The 22,123-nt window shown below is 32.8% G+C and overlaps 2 protein-coding genes and 1 long non-coding RNA gene across 3 annotated transcripts; 2 read left to right on the top strand and 1 right to left on the bottom strand.

Moving 5' to 3' along the window:
* Positions 1–1,965: 1,965 nt before the first annotated feature.
* Positions 1,966–8,275, bottom strand: LOC125864629 (uncharacterized). Its single transcript, XM_049544655.1, has 5 exons — positions 7,830–8,275; positions 5,111–5,267; positions 4,314–4,364; positions 3,216–3,308; positions 1,966–2,360 (listed from the first exon to the last, which is right to left on the bottom strand). Exons 1-5 carry the CDS (start codon positions 7,967–7,969, stop codon positions 2,301–2,303), a joined length of 501 nt encoding a protein of 166 aa, XP_049400612.1. The 5' UTR covers positions 7,970–8,275; the 3' UTR covers positions 1,966–2,300.
* Positions 8,276–15,930: 7,655 nt separating this feature from the next.
* Positions 15,931–17,210, top strand: LOC125865188 (ethylene-responsive transcription factor 3-like). The gene has a single exon (XM_049545380.1). It carries the CDS (start codon positions 16,147–16,149, stop codon positions 16,801–16,803), a length of 657 nt encoding a protein of 218 aa, XP_049401337.1. The 5' UTR covers positions 15,931–16,146; the 3' UTR covers positions 16,804–17,210.
* Positions 17,211–18,906: 1,696 nt separating this feature from the next.
* Positions 18,907–20,226, top strand: LOC125865632 (uncharacterized). Its single transcript, XR_007446372.1, has 2 exons — positions 18,907–19,382; positions 19,765–20,226. It is a non-coding gene; the product is annotated as an uncharacterized LOC125865632 (long non-coding RNA).
* The last annotated feature ends 1,897 nt before the right edge of the window (positions 20,227–22,123 follow it).

The following is a 22,123-nucleotide window of genomic DNA, read 5'->3' as shown; positions in this document are numbered from 1 at the left end:
AATTTCGAGAACTAAGATGATAATTAGACTTATATTATAGCAGTATATTAGTGATAATGGAAGAATATTATAGTGATCGAAAAGAGAGAAATGGTCACATCAATTCACTCAACTAATTCAAATTCAGAGTCGCAGCCTTCTTTTATCTTTAAAAGAGATCTCATTCCTCCCACTATACCCTCAAAATAGTATAATTTCATGGAGAAAATCACTACTGTTAGAAAATCACATTCTCTATTTCATATTACTTTGTTAGAAAAAGATTTTTTTCAGGCTTAAAATTCTGAAGCATGCCAATTCAGTCATTAAGTACAAGTAGAGTCGAGACAAAAAAATATTTTGGATGATAATTATAAAGATAAAAATAAATTAAAAGAGTGAATTTAGATAAATTTTAATTGGACAAGTAGTGATAAGGTCGGTGGAGAAGACAATTTATTCAATCTTCCTGTGGCTGCTTCCTTTTAGGAATGTTACTGCTACAGAAAATGTAGGCCGTCCCAAGTGGACCCTTTTAAAAGTAGGCCCATTGAAGACAATCTTTGTCTAGGACTCTTGTCCTAAATTGGTGGTGTGGTGGGGCTGGCTATGAAGTTTTTCTTTTTCCATCGTGGGTACGATAACTAGGGTTGATTAAATTTGAATTCACACATTATAGAGCCCTTGAGGGGGAGGAGGGGGGGCTCCCAATAATTACTTGTTCATTCTTAGAATCTCGAATTTGAGATTGGTTAAGGATGACGGAAGTTCAACCATCTCACCTCAACTCATTTATCTGACTATGAAGTAGCTTAAGAACTCCGGTATATTTGGTCCTTTTGTGGTCCTCTATCTCCGTCTAAAATAACGCATGGGTTAGGACTATTATACTTTTCGACAATTGATGAACTGGTCAGGCTAACAAATCAAAATTAGTTTCAGTCATTATGTATTGAAGAGAAGTTTAAGCCTTGAGATTTGAGAATATGTTTCTGCATGTGAAATTGACACAAAATGCAGTTGAAATCAAACCAGTTAAATGCTGGTGCTTGTCCTAAATTTTCCCAAGGAAAAAACGTTGGAAGAAATAATCTCTTTAGGCTCACTTACAATTTGAAAATGACTCTACAAGTAGATTTTCTGTATTATATTTTTACATATCTCTTGTGAAATTAATCATGTCATAACTAAAGTAACATCTATAATGGTTTACAAAATAAAATCTCCAGCCAACAGGCTAAAAGAAATCTTGGTTGATAATATCCTTTTCTTCTCTTTGTTTCTTTCTCCATTTTTTTTCTGCGTTACAGCTAATTCCCTCCCGGTTCATGTTCCTTCCCACGTCCTTTCACTTTCACTTTTATCTGCATGCTAGTTTTCATCACAAACTGATTTGGTTTTCGTCTATACAATTATATATATTATTCCGTCATTCTATGTATCTTTAATCTAGGATCTTAAAATTCAAGTCTTTTTTACTTTGTTAAACTTCATATCAAGTCGAAATCAAACAAATAAATTGAAACGGAAGGAGTACTAGCATTCATTATGTGGTCATCACTAATTCTCAATTCTTATCAAGTTCAAGATTTTACACGATTAACCTGATCATGGATCTAGTTTAGATAACAGAAGTCCAACTGAACAAATAGATGCATGTATATCACTTCTGTTTGAAAAGTCGTAAAGGCTCCAACATCACTTGCTTTTGAGTAATTTTGGTCATTACCACCACAGAGGATGTGGTAGGATGATAAAAACCTTTCGCTCTTAATCAAATGTTTCACATTCAAGCTCCTAAAAAATGTTGTAAATTTCTTAGAGTGCTTTACCCTCTTAATTAATCAGTTCAGTAGGGGTTCTGGTTACTACATGGACGGGCGGGGGGCGGGATTCTTCAATTATCTTAGTTGTTTCCAATTTTATGGAAAATTTCTGCATTAACTTCCTTTACCTTGTTCATGAAAACAAATTGCCATACGCATATAAATGAAAGTTGTAACATGTATCAACAGTAAAGTTGTTTTCGTCTCAGATTCTCATTCATTTTGAAGATTGATGCATATAATAACCAAGCTAGTATTCAACAATTATAAATAAATGGCTTGAAAGTTAGATAATAAACTAAAAAAGTACAGGTGATTGAGTTGTCACAATCACGAACAATACACACCACCCCCCACTCCCACCCCACCAACAAGGTGAAGAAAGGATGAATTCGCATGAACTCTCCCTTGGTAGTGATGTTGATTCCAGCTTTGATAGCTTGGAACCTTTTCGATATTTACTGAGTATCTGAAGGGAGATGATAAAGTTGAACCCTAGATTGAGCTTCTCATCAGAAATGGCACTACACATCCTAGCACTGCACCGGCAAGAACCTGCACATTCATCTCAATGACATTAACTTCCAGGGAAAACATAATTTACTTAGTATTCACACTAGCTCCTTTTTATATTTGTGTCATATTAGTTATCGGGCGTTGAGTGATAGAAAGATGACAATCAAAGTGGATGATAAGTTCTATAGAACTATATGACCGGTAATGTAATATGGTAGTTAATGATGGGCCATTGAAGTCCAACATATCCACAAGATGTCTTACAGAGATGTGGATGCTAAGATGGATATGACATCATGCAAATTAGATAAAGACTAAAGATGTCCATGTTCACCAGAAAGTTTCAGTAGCACACGTTGTGAATAAAATGAGAGATCGCTTGAGATGATGTCCTGCGACCTATACCTACAGATACTTTGATCCATACATGTAAAACTATGATGAGCGAAGGTGTTAAATAGGAATGGGGGTATACCTAAAATCACATCAAAGGACATTGTCTCGAAAGACTTACAAATCATTGGAATCAATGAGCACTTACTTAAGAGTTGAGAATAAGTTTTAGACTTGTTATAGAATATCTAATATTATTATTATTACTACTATATATATATATATATATATATACTCTTGTTTTATTGGGTACGATGATAATATAAATTGAGCTTAAATAAAGCAGCATGGATTCCTAAAGCCTATCCCAACTTGTTTGGGATGAGACATAGCTGTTGTTGTATTAGTTTCTGCCACAACATTAAACGATTGTATTAGTGTAAATGTGTAAAAATGAGGTGCATAAGTAGTGCTATCTTTACTAAGATTATTGTTGTCGCCAAGAGGTAATGAAGAATAGCAAAAAAAAATGCATAAACTACAAACTCATTGCAACCATACCTGAAGGGGAGTGTGACCAAGCGAATCTCGCAGAGGTCTAACATTGGCAACAGGATGCTCAGGAGGCAATTCACACACTATCTGGTTCAACAACTGCATCAAACACCAAATTCTATCATTTACTATACATACATTGAAACTTCAAAGCAATTTTTGTTGCAAATCAGTAGGGGTGACTCAACGGACTTGGTGGCCTAAACCCAAAATAATATATTAAAAAGCCCTTAAACTTCTTTCATAAGATCCATACGAGAAGCTCTTTCTCTAAAAGAATTTTCTTAAATTCTTTTATAAGAGTGTCATTAACCAAATTTTTTATATACACTAGAGGACTGACACAAAAGAAGCCAACATTGCTTTGATTTAGTGGTGGGAGCACAATGCGTGATGTATAGGTTAGGTGTATGTCACCATATTAAACTCTCCTCTGTAAAACAACATGGTATTTAAATGGAAAAGGGTAGAGGGATGAGCCCATTATCCACCAAGTTTCAAACCATACAACACTTACCTCAGGAATTTCTTAGTTAAAGAAGATGAGAGACAAAAGAGCATGCTTTTTGACTCATGGATCAATTAAATATGCCAAAAATAAATACTTAGTAACTTAGAGACTGAGTTGACTTAGAAATTGAAATCGTCATAAACATGAAAAAAAATATAAAGGAAGAAAAATTAGTATCGATGAGAAGGTAAATATACTATTTAATTTACTAAGAGAAGATTATCATTACCCACTCAACTGTACAACCTTTACCAAATTTTTAAAAATATTAAAATTTAAAAGCTTTTATTAATAATACATAATTATATGTTATATATAATAATATAGTACTACATAATTTTGGGACCTTTAATATTTGAGGGCCCAAGTGTAAGGGCATCACTTGTCTTCCCCTAAAGCACCCCATGCAAATCAGCAAGTGCAAATATCAACTACAACTATTATTTTACATCCACATAGGTAAAATTCAATTGTTTAAGCATAGAATGGAGAATATTTTTATACTGAGAGTGATTTGAACGTAATGTTATTTCTAATTGCATATGTCATAGCATGATGAAAATGAGATAAAGGAAGGTGGAAAGAAAGATTACTTCAGCTTGGCGCCCAGCATGAAGCCTAACACCAGTAGCATCATACATTACCTGTAATAAAGGAAATTCATTAGAAAATGAGGAGAAGAATAGAAGTTCATTATGCAAAATATTAAAAAGAAAGTTTATACAGAAAGCTGCATAAGTGGGGTGTGGGAAGGGCGGATATAACACCTTACCCTCTACCTTGGAAGAGGTAGTAGAGAGGTTATCTCCTATTACGAACCCCCCCCCCCCCCCNCCCCCCCCCCCCCCCCGGCTCAAGAAAAACAGAAATTGTACACATTGGAAGGGAAATATATACAAGTCCCTTCCCGATGTCCCCCCAACCCCAGATAACACATATACAAGCTAGCCTTTCTCTTCCAAAGAAACTTGTATGGTAATACATATATCATATATGTATGAATGTGTGTGCATATGTATTCCCAGTTTAGATGGTCTCTTCCAAAGAAAAAGTGATCGAGATGTATGACATTGCATCTTTTTCTCCAGTTACAATAACATACCCAGTGTAATCTCATAAGTGGGATTTGAGGCATCTTTCTATCGTTCATACACCAAAAAATTTAACATTGAGATGCAAAGAAGATAATTTTAAAAAGGACTGTTGCCAAAAGGTAACAATTATGCCAAACTGAGCATCATCAGGAATTTTCCTAGGATAAACAGAAAAACAGAAGTCTGTCTTCTTCTTGTTCTCATGTGTTGGGATTACATTGATTTATGTCTCTCAAAGCCAAACATCAGTAGGAAATTAAAAAAATAAGACGAAGCCTGGTTAAGAAATTACTCACAACACATGCCAAAACCACAGCAATGGCGAAGACAGATCCTCCAGCTCCTTCTTGTAAATAAATTGCCATTATCAGTGAAGTAACTGTTGCTGAATGTGATGATGGCATTCCACCTGAGCTAAGCATCCTTTTTGAATCCCATCTCTTCTCCTTGTACCTGCAAAATCTAACAGGGAATTTTCAAAAGTTAACCAAGAAAGTAGAAAGAAAAGGTAAGAGAAAACTTGGTGATCCTGAAAAAAGTAAGCTCTTGAAATTCAAAGATCACTCCACATGAAGTACATATTTCTCCAATTTTTTGTCAATATCAACCTCCTGAATGAAAATCTATCATAAGATCCGCATACATGCACCTTTAACTCTCTTTTCACAGTAAATAAAACAATGATTCCCACCCACCCTACTTGAGCTACTTTCACATTACGTTTGTTTCGATGAAAGGGAAGCAAGAAATGCTGATTTAGTTCCCCGAGTAGTTAACCTCTCACTCCTGTTGTGTGATACATCTATATGGAAAGTAAACACACTAATTCCTCCATTGCAGAAGTTTCTGGAAAAGTGTATGTGTGATAATATGCCTATCGACCTTTACTCCACCTTCTTTGTCACTTTTCATAACCAATCAAGGGAAACTAATCCTTACCACAATCTTTTACATCTCTCTCTCGCTCCCTTTTGAAAGTACCACTCTGTTTTACAATGTTTGTTGGTAACAATGGTGCCTGGGCAAACTTGCATGCACCTTGACTATTACACCAGGTATCTAGTTCTACTTCCAACCAGCAAAACCATCAAGGCTTAGGCAAATAAAAGAAATCGCCTAATTTTTTTGACTCCTTGGAGATTGACCCTAGTCTCCAAGTTTCTACCACTCCCCTTTTTTTTTCAAATTAATGACCGTTACATAATCTCAGATTCTCCTCCAACTGAGAAGAATCTGCATGCTTAAATCCATAGTCATTGATAAACAGCAATTAAGTATCCCCACCTCTCTACATCCTCGAGATAGGGGTAAGGTCTGCGTATATTCTACCCTTCACAGACCCCACTCGCGGAATTACACTCGGTATGCTGTTGTTGTTAGTATCCCCAGTTCAATTAGAAACAAATCAAAAATGAGTTTCAGATTTCAGAAATATCCTCTTTTGCAGTTCTGCTATGTTGATTCAGATACAAAATTTTCTTTCAGAAAGACGAACCTGACTACAGAATCAGGCACCGTTCCCATCAGAGGGGAAAAACACACGTTTTGACTTTTGACAAATAAATAGAAGACTCTTAATTTATTCCAATACTATAGAGAGGTAATAAAATTCATCACCACGCGAAGGTAAAAGTAAGAAAAACCCATTGTTTCTTTACTTATAATTTCTAGATTGAGGAAGGACCTGTGTGAGTCAGAGGAGATATTACCCACCAAGCTAAATCCTTTACTAAAGCTTAACCACAGTGAAATTACTGCATATAAGATTTAAAGGGATCATTATCACCAAGTGGATGGCTAGTGATTCAGACATAGGATAGAAATCTATAGATCCCAACTGGTTGCTACAATACTCAATGTGAGCCCATCGTCTCAACCTAGGCAAGCAAGGTTACCCGCATCTATGCTTGTACACTAGCACGCTGTGCATTGTCTTGGTTGAGGTGCATAAGTAATTGGACACTGACATCATCTTAAAAAGAAATGGAGGGATCATTGTCCTTTTATCTACTGTTCTACTAAGTGATGACTGATGACCAAACCTCTGACTTCCCATCTTGAACTTGTGATTGTGTTAGGAGGATTCAAAACCTTCCTATAAATTATACTCTGATCTTCTCGGTCAATAAATTTATCTTTGAACTTTCTGAGGATCAGCATTTTCACTTTAGTTTTCGGTATATGCTACATTCTCTAGTAATTCAACAATCTAAACCTCAATTGCTCGCTCAGTATGCTAGAAATTTGCAGCAACATCCAATTCCGGAAGCAGTTTAAAAGTTATAATGATTGTTGTAATATCAACAACAAAAACTCACATACTCACACACAGCAACAAGAACGCCATGATCTTTCATCTTCTTTTTTTTAATGCATTGTATTAGTTGAGGTGCATAAGTTGATTGGACACTGACATTATCAGAAAAAGATATGGAGGGATCATTATCCTTTTATCTACCGTTCTTCTAGGTGATGGCCAAACCTCTAACTTCCCAGTCTGAACTGATGATTATGTTAGACAGTTACAAGACCTTCCTATTCATTTTACTTCAATCTTATTGATCAATCAAATATCTCTTCAGGTTTCCTGAGGATGGTTACAAGACCTTCCTGTATATTTTACTTCAATCAAATAACTCTCAACTTTCCTGAGGATCAGCATTTTCACTTTAGTATTCCCTATATGCTACTTTCTCTAGAAAATCAACAATCTAAACCTCAATTACCGCTCACTAGGCGCGAAATTTGCAGCAACATCAAGTTCCGAAAGTCATTTAAACATTATAATGATTGTTGTACTATCAACAACAAAAGCTTCCACATATTCACAGACAACAAATACCAAAGCAATCATCTATCTTTTTTTCCCAATGAAACTTCATATATTAACGATTCAACTATAAAAATAACAATCATTACGCCAAACCAAAAGGTCTAAACAGCTAAAGACTAAAAACACAGCCTCAAAGTCATAGTTCCATATCATTTAGAAGCAAAATAGAAACAGGCGTTTACCAGGTGGTGAATAGCTTGAGGAATTGTGCAATAGCACAGGCAAGTAAAGCGGAAAAGAGGGGAACATTGACAGGTGAAATCGACGACGCATACGACCGCGCACTTGAAGATGCATCGGAAGCTGTAAGCACTTCGTTCATCTGATGAGATAATTGAGAGATAGATAACCAAACGGACGGAGATTTGATAATTTACCGGAAGCTTCTAGAATCTAGACTTGATTTCTTCCAATTGAGGCCGAGGAAGTTTTGATTGGTGGATCTATAGGATGAAGGTACAGCCCCGCCGTCGCCGTCCACCGGCGTTGTCGTCGTCGATCGGAGTTTTGTGTGATTTTTTTGTTAGGTTGCCTGTGATTCGGTAATTGTGGACGGCGAAGGCGAAGGCGTCGACGATGGACCCACACGGGGCTGTTGAAGATGGCAAAGTTGTATATAAAATGGGTATTCTCAAAAAAAAAAAGATAATGGCGTATGGAGATTTACATCTGGTGGGACCTAGTTACCTTATAGCCTTGGGCTATCTCCAACTTGCTATTTCCTTTTTCTTTCTTTTTTTTGAGTTATTTTTTTTTTTTTGGGTAAAGTGGAACATAACAAACCAACTAAAAGATAAGAAAAAAACTTAAAATTGTTCATAAGCAATACCACTTAAATTTGTCCGGAGAAAAAAATTCATATCCTTAAATGCATGACTCCAGACTCTAGAGTATCAACGACTCTTCATGCTTGTGGTCCTAGCTATCCCAACAATCATTTTCCTTGAGTATCCGTAAAGATTCTTCCAAAGCCTCTTGAGAGTGTATCAAGATATACTAGTATAATTCAGTAGTGCAATCAGAATTTTATTAAGGTCTAAAGAGTATTAGAATAAAAGGCAAAAATACACAGAAAAAAATCAATAAAATAAATTTTACTAGTGATAGCAGAACATAATTATACTAAGTAGGCGTTTGGCCATGCGATATCATATCATGATATGGTGTCGTGAGATGGAATTAGCGTTTGGACATGCGATTTTACGCTGATTTCATCTCATGATTCCATATCATGAGAGGTGATACCATATTCTCCAAAAACCACGATATGGAATCACCATGTGATTCCATATCATGATTTGAGATATTTTAATACAATAATTGATCCATGAGTTTATATTTTGTTAAAACAACCCCACATTTATATCTACTAACCATTTGTTTCATATGTAAATAAAATTTATAATCACATCATTACTTTTTAAAATTTATTATTCTCATCAATATAAAATTTATTATCACTTTAAATTTGGTAAATATAAATGATAAAGTAGAAATTCATTTGGTGAATATAAATGAGAACGAAGGGAGTAATACTATTTTGATTTTTCATAATAAAAAAAAAACGTCTTAATCTTATGACTAAGCATAATATTGATAAAAGACAATTTTCATTGGCGGTGCCGCACTTTCTTAATCTTAATATTTAGTCAAGTGGACTAGTTATAATTTTTTTGATTAAATTTTATTAGAAGTGTTTTTGACTCAAACTTGTGGTAACTTTTTAAAATTTCGTTATTCAACAATATTTAACTATTGATTTTTCTTATAAATAGTTAGAAGTTAGTGATGTTTGTTAATTTTTATCTCAGTGCATTTAACTTCTAAGTTAATATTTACTCACTAATGTATGTTTTTTTTTCTACTTTATAGGTTATTTGTAAGAGTAGTTGAGAGATATGAGCATATCAAGTACAATTTATGTTCAATTTTTTTAATTAAATTAAAGTTAGATGAAACAATTATTTAACTAAAGAACAAATAACTTTGTAATAATTTATTATGCGATTTTATAATTTTTGTTTATTTGATAAGATTGAATAAACAATTGGGGCTATTTTAATAGTTTTACAAGTTATGAGATTTTTATGTTTATAAGAAAATATACAACACAAAAATTTCATATCACATGTCCAAACAAACCTTCAATTTCATCTCATAATTCCATATCATGATATCATATCATGATTCCATATCGCATGGCCAAACGGGCCCTAACATTACAATATTCTATAAGGTTTTATTTCTTGAAATGTTTTTATAATAACATTAATTTTTAATAGATATATTCTTTTCAAGATAAGACACGTAATCGCTTAAAAATTTATCATTCATCTAATCTGGCAGGTTAGCTTGTCTTAAGAAGTATTAACACGGATGTATATAATATTTATAAAATTAAAATTTAATTTAAACATATAATATAATTTTTGATAAGAAGTGTCGTTGGACCCCTCGAATAAGGATAGGTCTACCCTACGACAATCAAATGTTCAACTTAATCTTTACTGCACAGAGGCCAAGCTGTTGCCTTGTTGGGCACAGGTTTTTTCTGCCATTGGTTTTTGGGTAGGTGATAAAATTTAATGAATATGCTCTATTATTTTAAAAGAGGAAAATGTACACCAAAATTTACATTAAAAAAAAGAAATTTATCTTTAAATTTACGAAAGTTAAAATTTTTATGTAGGTGATAACAATTAAAAGAGTGAGGTGATGTGTTGAGAATATAATTAAATAATAAAAATATGTTTTCTATAAATTTAAAATGAGATGGTCATACAATTTAACATAATATGTCCTCTTCATATCTCGCAGATCTAAATATGAAGTTCTAGTTAGTTTACAATTGGGATTACTATTTCCTTGTATCACAATAGGATATGTACATTGTGAACAAATGATACAAATTCATATCGTGAGAATTTTCAATCATGGGTGATCAAGTCGTGGTTGTTATTGATCCACCTCCACCTCTAAAAAGGAGACTCGTAAATATGACTTGTTATCAATGAGCTAATAACAAATATTTAATTATTATTTACCCTTAATCGATAATAACAACTTCATAATATTTTCGACTCAATGATTGCATATTAAATAGACAATATATTTAGTATTTTTTTTTGTAGTCTTTCCTTGAGAACTTTGGATATGCATATTTTATTTGGATAATTAGGTTGATAATATATTGATATCTGAATGTTGCCCACTGCACAGGTGTTACACTTAGCTCTATTCATTTTCCATATAAAATTTCTTAACGATTAAATCAATAATCAAATTATTAATGAATAATAATTGATAAATCAATAATTAACATCTTAACATTTTTTATAACGATAACATAGCTACAAAATCAAACCATCCATTAAGGCAATAAGCACCTCCTAGACTGTGCACATTGACTATACCAAATACGATAATTATACATTGCATAATACATACTAATTAAATTCGTAAAAGATCAACCATGTTGTGGTGCAGTGATGGATTATTTCACCCTTAATCAGATGTCTCGGGTTTGAGCCCTGGATTTGGAGAAAATCCCGTTGGAAGTTCCACCTTTGAATAGGCCCTACAATGCGCGATTCAGATTTAGTCAGGGCTCTAATACGGACTCCAAACACCAGGTGGGAAACCAAAAGAAAAAATAATTAGTAAAAGAATAAAAATTGTTTAAAAAATAAACTATTTATTTATTTTTAGTGGAACCCACTTCGTATTGTCTATCGAGGCGGAAGATTGACTAAAGATAGTGGAGTCATTAAAGCACGTGAATGGTGATGTGGGGCCAGGTCAAACTGTGGTTGAGTCTAAGTGGGTCCCATTAACACAATCTGTTATATGACCTTTTTGCCCTTATTAAGTTTTATCAATTTTCTTCAGGTCAAAGTACCTAATACAATAATCAAGGAGAATTGACTAATACACTAATCATCAAAATATACGAAGGTTCCCCATCTAGGGAAAGTCAAATTGTTTATGACTCCTAATTTTAAATAAGGAAACATTTTTTTTGCATGTTTAGCATTCTTTTGAAGACCAAAAGGTCAATCTGTTTTTTCTTTAATATAAGGAAAAAATATCTAAATACATATTTTATTTTATTATAATCTTTATAAATTTCTATCATTTAAAAAAAAATCAAAAATTCTCTCTCTCTGATGCATTCCTCCCCTCTCGGATACATCCTTTTTTTATGTATTCGGATATCTGTCGATGTATTCAGAAATCCAGTGATGTATCCGGAAGTCTAGTGATGTATTCGGAAGTTTAGTAATGTATCCGGAATCTATAAATTTTAAGGAATTCTCTAATTTGAAATATAGTAGGAAAATAATGTGATTAGCTCTTAACACTATGAGATTTATGTAAATTATATTAAATATAATCTTGAAATATAAGAAATTTATCGGCCCAATTAATTTAGATTTGTATAGCGCACCATGCACACCACCCATTAAAGGATAAAACATTTTCTATCAATAGCAAAATCAAAAATTTTATCACTAAGATGTTTTATATACAATGAAGTCCACACATAAAAGAAATATAAAAGGAATTTAATAGGGGTGGGGGCAGATCTACAATTGAATTTTATGGGTTTTTACATTTTTACTGGATTCTAAATTAATAATTTGTAATATTATATCAATTTTGAATCAATACTATTGAATTTGATTGAACTTGTACCTTTTGTTCTAGGCCTACCGAAGGAGTTAAGATTTTTTTTTTATTCAAAGAGCTTAAACCAAAGGCATCTAACTAAGTGTCGAAGAATTTAATCCATTGGCCATACACCGAGAGTGAGAAGTATTCCTCCATCCATAACCAAGAGGTTTCGGATTCGAGTCTCCTTCGATAAGGAGTTGTCTTTGTTAGGGAGCGTTTTACCCGCGACTCTATGCAACTAAAATACATAATCTAATTTTAATTTTCCTTAAATATTTAGTGATGTAACTAATACTTATTAAACTTCTTTTAGCATGATTTAGTACTTTTAAATTATGATCATTTTCATTATGACTTTGCAATATTTATTTTATATGATGATTTTATTTTTTATTTTTATTGAATATTTTAGTGTCATCAGTACTCATCTCATATTTTGTGTTATTTTCTTAAGAAACACATTAGATAATTGTATTTTGGTTGAACTAAAGAAATATTTGGAGCATAAGTTAATTATATGTTTGTATGCAAACTTTACCGAAAAAATCCGAGGTTTATTAGTTTGGTTTGATTTATAAATTTAAAAATTCGACACAATGGTTTGGTTTGGTATTTGAAAAACCCGAACCAACCGAGGTTGAAAAATCCAAAAAAATCCGAATTTTATTAGTTTGGTTTGGTTTATAAATTTAAAAATTTTACACAAATGATTTGGTTTGATATTTGAAAAATCTGAACCAACCCGGTGATGTACACCCCTACTTAGGAAGAACAAGTTTTCCATGCTTGAACTAAAAAATGGAGTCAAATATTAAAATTTAATATTTCTGAATTTGTTAATTTATTGTTGTTACTAAGCTTGCAATTAAATATCAATATATACTTAATAATTTTTCGAATATAAATACAAAATTTAAATAAAGTTATTAAATTCATTCATACTCGTTTTGATCGAATATCCGAATCCAACGGTTGTAATGTGTGGTCATTATGATGGCCGGCGCCTGCGTGTTATAAATAAAGAGTAATATGAAATCAATTCTATGGTCTTTATACAAATGTGTGTATTGCATCAATAGGAAATATTTATTGTTTGGTTCACATTCCTAATATAATATAATATAATATAATATAATATAATATAATATATAGTAATAGCTTAATATATAATCGACCTTTTAAATTAGTAGAATATTACTTTCACACATTCAAACAAAGTTTTGTTCCAACTAAACACGCCAGGTCTTAATAAAGTATTTTAATTAGACATTTTCAATTCATATTTTGAAAAAATAAATTGTATGTCTTCATTTTATTATGTAGTTAAGTTAATCAAACAAAATATGTCATTGCCTTTAATTATACACATTTTTTACCTCAATAAGCTGCAAATGCTTGACATTTTCTAATCAAACTTGATGCTATAAGTAAAGGAGAATGACATATTTTATGTTAACTATCGAATAGATGAACGGACACACATGCAACTTTTTTCATTACACGTTTTAAAAAAATTGAATCAAAAGTGTCATATTGAAATACTTTATTAGATGTATGAGAGGTGTTATATTGAAACATAAATTAAATTGAGCATCTAAATAAAATATTCTAATAAATTCAAAAAATCAATTATATAAGTAATTCATGCATAACTATTTAATCTCTACATTATTCATACATTCATAACTAAACTACCAACTAACAACTAACAGCCAAACGACCCTTTGGTATTAATTAATGTAATGTACTAAGATATTTCTCTATTCATTGCTCACACGTAATGTGCGCTCTATTATTCAAACTTGTGAGCGTATTGTGCTTTAATTCAGAATATTTGATAAACTCAAATATTGTAATAATCCATTTTCAGTTTTGAAAATCAAATTAATAATCGATAAACAAAAATATCAAAGTTGAATGTTAATTGACCAAAAAAAGAAAAAGAATAAAGTCTATTGATTTTCCTCCAATTGGTTGAACCATAAATTTAACGAGTACAAGAATGGTCTCGGGTGCACCCAATAAATGAATAGAAGAAGCACCGATCTACTTCATGTATGCTTCACTTGATTTGAAGGGATATAACTCGATAATTTTGATAGAGCTTGGCTCTTACAATTAGGTACTATTCCGAATAATACTTTCTATACTTTTTTTTATTTTTTATTTGACACCTCATATCCACTTTAGGGCTTGACTAATTTGACTCTTGTTGAAAATTTTCACTTTAAAAGTAAATTTTTCTTATCAAAGATGATGTTGTGTTATTAACTTTAACTTAAGATCTTTAATTAAAAATAAATAAATAATTAATTTTTATGAACTTGAATCTAAAATATTTGATCAAGAATAAATAGGTAATTGACTTCACATACCATAGAAGTATGGAAGGATAAGGCAATTTCTCCAACTACACACACCCCATCTTTTTGCTCTCCTCTTTCACGTGAATAAGTATAATTCCTCACATAAAGCCAACTGGCAAAATCAATTGGTTTGGAGGAACATAATCAAGACTACTAAATGCACTTATAATTAATTGCTACTACTTTTTATAATTTCACCCAATTAATACCATTTAATGTGGGGTTATTATTCCTAAACATATATTTTCTCAAAATTATATAGATTATATTGTTGTTGTTGCTTCTACTCATATTATTCACGAGCTAACTCTACTTTTTTTTTGGGAAAAAGAACTCCATTAAGCTATTTAATCTTTTCGTTTGACTGGCCACCAAATATCTAATATTTAGTAGTGTCAATTGTGTTTTGAATTTTTCCTCGTATATTTTAGAAAATTCGTAATTCCTATTGATTTAGGATTCTCTTTACCTTAATAGATTTGAAAAAAAATCATACATTGTCCTTATATAATTGGGAGAACCTTTTCATTATATGTTTAGGAATACTATATATATGTATAATATTATGTAATGGAAGATTTTAAAGGATTGTACACTTCTTTTTTTTCTTTCATAGTGGAAAAGTCTCTCTGCTTTTGCTTGGAGGATTAGGCCTAACCGAATCTTGTTAAATCTTTATGTTATTTTTCTTTCTATTTTCTTTGTTCATGATTGTGTACTAGTTAGTTTACGATATTTCTATAATAACTAGTTCAAATATGTATCCCTTAAGGATTGTTTAACTTCAAGCACAGACTCTTGATTAAAGGTCGAAGGATCACATCCATTTGATAATAAAGTTTAACCCTAACCGAACCTTATTAAATCCTTATGTTATTTTTCTTCTCTATTTTCTTTACTTGTAATTGTGTGTTAGTTAATCCACAACATTCTACAATCCATTAAGGATCACATTCATTTGGTTATAAAAATTTACTAGTACTAACCTAATTATTATTAGAAAAAATAAAAAGAAAATATAAGGGGTAATTTTGTCATTCTCCACGAGCGTGGGAAAAAGAAAAAGGAAGCAATAAAGAAAGTAGAAGCAAAAATTATTAAGCTTTGTTTGGTTCATGTAACTTGTAGGGGCAAAATCGAGAAAATACAACCAAAGTTCCCCGCGTTATTTTTCCCACTTTCCTAACCAATTCCTCCCTCTCAAAACAATTTTTTTTATATAAAGCCAAAAATTAAAATAAACAAAATAAGAAAAACCCTCTTTCCTCTTTCTCTCTCTAAAATTCTCAGCCAAAACCCACCACACATACAGTAGAGAGAGAAAATCAAATCGAAGATTTTAGAGAGGGATATTGAGTTTCTTCGGAGACGAAGGGAAGCTTAAGCCTCCATTCGGTGTCAAAAGGGAGGTGTGATTTTTGATTTATTTTTTTGATTTTTTTATATATATTTTTTGGTCATGAGGAGAGGCAGAGCAACTCCGGCGGTGCCGGTGAAGCCAGATGGATCTGGAGGATTGAACGAGATTAGGTTTCGTGGAGTTAGGAAGCGGCCATGGGGGAGATTTGCTGCAGAGATTAGAGATCCATGGAAGAAAACTAGGGTTTGGTTAGGTACTTTTGATTCAGCTGAAGATGCTGCTAAAGCTTATGATGCTGCAGCTCGGACTCTTCGTGGACCTAAAGCTAAAACTAATTTCCCTTTACCTCTGTATTCTCAGCATCATCAGTTCAATCAAAGTTTAAACCCTAATGATCGGTTAGTTGACCCGAGATTGTACTCACAAGAAGCTCCGATCGTTTGTCAAAGACCTACATCGAGCGGTATGAGTAGTACTGTGGAATCATTCAGCGGACCGAGACCGCCACGTCAGCAAACGGCGGTTTTGCCTTCGAGAAAACATCCTAGATCGCCGCCGGTTGAGCCGGATGACTGCAGGAGTGATTGTGACTCATCGTCTTCTGTTGTTGAAGATGGTGATTGTGAAGGTGGAAATGACAACATCGTTTCATCATCTTTCAGAAATCCACTGCCTTTTGATCTTAACTTTCCTCCGCCGATGGATGATGTTTATGCTAATTCAAATGATCTTTACTGCACAGCACTATGTCTTTGAAGGAAAATGGTTTCAAAGTTTCGATCTTTCAATCATTCGAAACCCGAAAAAAAATCACAGATTTAAAGCAATTGCTATGAGTCTGTTGCTGGAAGAGATTTTAACTCTTCCATTTACTTGTCCTATTTAATGTCATGGTATTTCATGATAGATGGATTAGTGTGTCTGATAATTGATCTGATTATGTGTCCTTCAACTATATATGAGTTCTGGGATAATGTAGTATTTTATTGTCAGTTGAAGACAGATTTGTATACATTAGCATGTAAAATTAGAGGGAACTTTCAGTTCTGTGTTGTACTATTACGATGAGAGCTCTAGTGTCGTAGATGTAAGACGATATCTACTCTCTCATCACTTAATGTAAGAATCAAGACTTCAACTAATCAAATATTAGCTTACATGTGCTCATTGGTGTATATGCTTGTTTAGTGTTTTGATTGTTGTGATAATTCAGCTATCATTTTAATTTTCTGGTATGAGTGTTTTTTACAAGTTATGCATAGGTTGAGTTCTTGTATGTTTGTCGAAGGTTTAATAAGTCTTTTGGTAGTGATGTGATAGAAGTTGAAGATAAGAATGTTTCATAGAATTGCATAATTTGCTGGATTAAAGTATTTTGACATGGCTTATTGGTGTTCATTCTCGAGGCAATGGCATAAGCCCAAGTTTAGAAGCATTCAATCCTTTGATGACAATATTCAATGTTTTGGAATATAGGGAATGCCAGATGTTTCGAAGGGTAAGATGAATAGCTTACAACAGATCAAATACAAATGTTTTATGGATTTTGACTTTTTGGTGTAATCTACTGCAGGATGTAAAGGATGATGATAGTATGATAGATTTCATAGAATCTTTACAAGGATAAGACTTTCACATTAGGGATCCTTTTTTTGGTTTTTTGTACACAGGAGTTCCTGATATTTATACCGACTTAGTGCAAAGTTGTTCCCTTTTTAATATATATCTTACCTTTTCAAAAAAGAATAAAAAAATAAAGCATTTGACATGGGTCAGTGGTGTTCATTCTCTTGTGGATAAGCTCAGGTGGGTCCAAAATTTAAAGTTGTTCCTTTGGAGGGGTAGAGGTAGGCCTAAAAAGTATTGGGGTGAGGTGATTAGGCATGATATGACACAACTTTAGCTCATCGAGGACATGAACTTGAGGGGAGGGGGTGGAGGTTGAAGATTAGAGTAGGAGGGGTAGTGGGTAGGTGGGTGTATTTCCTTCCCATTCTCAGAGTATTAATATTTTTCTTCTTGTTTTTCCCTTTCTTTAGATTACTATTACTACATGTTAAGTATTATTTTACCTCGTTATCTTATTTTCTTGTTGGTGTTTCTGCGTGTTATTGCTGCCTCATTTTCATTGTTCATTCAGCCGAGGGTCTATCAGCAACAACCTCTCTTTACTTTCTCAAGGTAGGGGTAAGATCTGCATACACTCTACTCTTGGTGGAATTGTGGTTGTTTTGATACTGAGCAAGGAAGTTTGTGAACTAGTTTTTGTTTGAGAATAAGATTTTATCTTCTGTCTTTTGCCAATAGTGAATACTGAATAGAACTTCTTATGTATGCCGACTAAATTTTGTTGCAGAGTAAAGAAACAGCATTCAACATTTGATAGCCATAATCATTTTTTTGCGAGTAATCATGACGAGTTAGTTTTCAACCTAATGCTTCTTTGTGAATGTTCCCTATCATCTGTTATATGCCGTGTCTATGATCTAACAGGTTAAATTATTTGAACTAGAACTGTTTTTTTCCTTTCTTTCTGTGAAGAGCCATCTTGTTTGATGATGTTTAGCCATTTTGTATGTTCAGCTGCATCAGTATCATTTGAAGCAAGTAGCTGTTAGTGCTCTGGTTTCTTATTTAGATGATGTTTAGCTATTTTGTATGTTCAGCTGCTAGAACTTTGCATGAGATACTAGCAGATTTCTTTCTTGTTCTAACATATTTGTTAGAGTTATAGAGTTCACATTATTGCCTTAATTTGGTGACATTTTCTGAGGTGCTAATTTACGTGTGAGCATACTTGTGACTAATACACATTTTTCTATTCGTGAGTATTGTATATGCATTCCCATGGAAAAAAAAACTTCTCACATGATCAAACATCTGGACCTTCTGAAACTTTGTGATGCAAACTTGTTATCTTTTCTGAGTTCTGACATCTTGTATTTGCAGGATTGTAGGTGGTACTAATTCTGTGCACATTTAATAAGGAGCTTTTTTACTTTCTTGTTTTTTACATCAACAACTTACCTTGTATAATCACACAAGCGGGGTTTGTGAGCAGAGTAAAGTGTATACAGACCTTTACCTTACCTAGTAAAGATAGAGAGGCTGTTTCCGAACTTTCTTGCTTTTCATCATCTAATATCTCCTTGATCTGTCATTTGTGTGCCTGCATCTATTCCCCAGTGTTTCTCTGCTTTTCTCCCTATTTGCAGTGAACCGTTGAGTCAGGTTACTATGCTGGGAGCAGATTTGTCAAAGGCTTGCTAAAGGCTGTGATGGAGCCACCCTTGTCCAAAGGACACCCCTTCGCTGCAAAATTACAATGTGGATAGGTAAATTCTCTTTTACGTATATATACTATATATATGTTGAATTTTTTTGGCTTCTTATGTGTTTACTTCTTCATATTTCACACCCCTTAGTGAAAATCCCGGCTTGGCTACTGTCTTGAGGTATATTTATGAATATGTTATAGATATCGTCACTTAGACTGCACTTCAGTGAAGGTATCAATGCATTTAGGGAAAACCAGCAACTAGCTGATCTATGAGCTATGTCTTGAACAAAACGAGGGCACTAAACAATAACAAAATGAGATTTAGTTGTTATGCAAGACATTATCGATGGAAATTTGAGTGGTCTTGAATAGGGAATTTAAGATTAGTTTCTATACGTGATTGATATGATACTTCTGTACAATTTACTTTGTTGCAGTTATGTCAAGTCTCTGCTCATGACATTTAACTGTCATATTGGCATAAAATGCTGGTTTGGTAGGAGCTTATGAGAAACGCTGGTCCTATATCCGTATTGGAGCCTGATTAAATTTGGATTGGTGCATCCATATTTGGGGGTGGCACTCCCAACACAAGATTTTTTCCATGTACAGGGGTTTGAACCCGAGACTTTTGGTTTAGAGTGGAGGATTCTAAAATCATTCCACGCCAACCCATCACTGGTGATGTGTTGCTCGGGAAGATTTATACAAATAGAATCATTGTGCTGTTATTTAATTTCCAATTCCATTTAAATAGTTGTGAAAAAATAACCTTCACAAAGTTTGAAGTTTTACCAAAGATTTGATACAAATTGTGTTGTAAATTTGGAATAAATTGTTGTGAGGGATCACCAAAAATTTCTAATCGATGGGTGTCATAACACCTGACGAATCACCAAGATTTTAGTACAAATAGTGTGGTAATTTGTAACAAAATGCTTACAAATACTGGTGGATCACCATATACTTTGTCAAACAAATCAACATTATTGCAAGAAAATGATGACATGTGATTGGTCTAAGTGGGTTTCAAGTTGAACTTGTATTTATAAAAATTAAAAGTTATTCACCCAGCCAGACTCCTCCGAAGTTTGTGTAAGATTTAAACCAACTTAAGCACTTATCGATCCCTTTTTTTATGGAGATTTATCCATCACAGAGATGCATAGAGGAAGAGAACGAACTTCATATATACCTTTTCTACTCAATCCAGAAACAAATTCGGATGTTTTATTACCTCTCATCAATATACAAAAATTAACCTATTCGGAAGGTAGAGATGTCACCGTACCTCGATAATTTCAAATTTATATATGGGGGCTTTAGTCGAGTGTCTTTCTTGAGTACTGCTTGTGTTAGATGATTTGAATTTGATTACTAACTCTAATCGTATTTTAAAGTTCGTTTGATAGAGTGTAGAAGAATAGTATAGAATATGATGTATTAATATTGTTGGTATAAGTAATGCTGAGATTATTTCTTATGCAGTGATTGGTTTAGTGGATCAATAAGAATACATATGACATAATTTCTAAAAATAAAATAAAATAAAATTATTTACAAAAATATCCTCCACAAATACAGTAGAAAGGATTTAAGGGCCAACTGTGTCTTTAATTATGCTAATGCATGCATTTAAACTCCTTAAATTGCTAATACCGTGATTTTTTTATATAGTACACAACTAATATATACTTCACGTGTTTCAATTTATATGAGTTAGTTTGACTTGACATGGAGGGTAAGAAAAAAAGAAAGACTTGAAATATGTGGTCTAAAATTAGTCTTAGATATTTGTGTGGTTAGAAATCATTTCACCAAAGGTAACACGAACATTTTAAAGTTAAATTATTACTAATTGTAAAAATATATCACTTTTTTGGACCGACTAAAAAGGTAAGTAAATCATATAAAATGGTGTAGAAGGAGTAAATTATTTTTTTGATGCATCTTACCAAATAATCCCTAAATGTCTTTTAGTGATACTTTATTATTTTTAAATTTTAAATCTGTCTCTGCTAGTATAGATATCAAGTTTATGAAGACTTGGTAAAAATAAAAATAAAAGTTACTGTACTATTTTTTTTTTTTTTAATTAAAATTTTAAGATTTTTAGGTCACATCCTTAGATTCCAATAACATTTTTTTGAGGAGAAAAGGTAGACACCACATGTGGTGATAATAATGGGCAGGTTGGCAATGTGCATAATCGCATGTTTGCTCTATAAAATTAATACGCCTGTTGTTGATGATCTGCATTTGATCTCATTTTGTCATCTTATTAAACACTCTGATTTGGGAAAAGTCTCTTTTATTGCCTTCATATTAGTATTATAAGACAAGACAACTAACTAACAAACAAATAAAGTTTAATTAGTATTATATTTACAACCTTGTTTTTCCTCACCCAATGTCCGAAGCCCATATTGGAGCCTTGATTAAATTTGAATCGTGCACTACAGGATCCATATAGGGGATAGCACTCTCAATAGGATTTTCTTCATATCCGAGGCTCAAATGCGAGACCTTTGATTAAGAGTGAAACAGTCCCACAACTGCACCACAACTAAATGTTGGCTATAGTAAAACCTTGGTTAGCTAGTTTATACTATATTTGTTTTTTTGGGTACAACTTAGTTAGCTAGTATATGTTGACACGGGGACTTGCCTAAGATTCCTTTGTCAAGGTAAAAACTTACTTGTTTACACTAAATCAATGAAATTTATTATGATTAAGTAGTTTAATGAAATAATAATACATGTTAATTAATCATGATTAAGTAAATGAATTATGTA

Source organism: Solanum stenotomum, chromosome 5 (genome assembly GCF_019186545.1).
Source record: "Solanum stenotomum isolate F172 chromosome 5, ASM1918654v1, whole genome shotgun sequence".
Lineage (NCBI taxonomy): Eukaryota > Viridiplantae > Streptophyta > Magnoliopsida > Solanales > Solanaceae > Solanum > Solanum stenotomum.
This window is presented reverse-complemented; position numbering and strand designations above follow the sequence as displayed.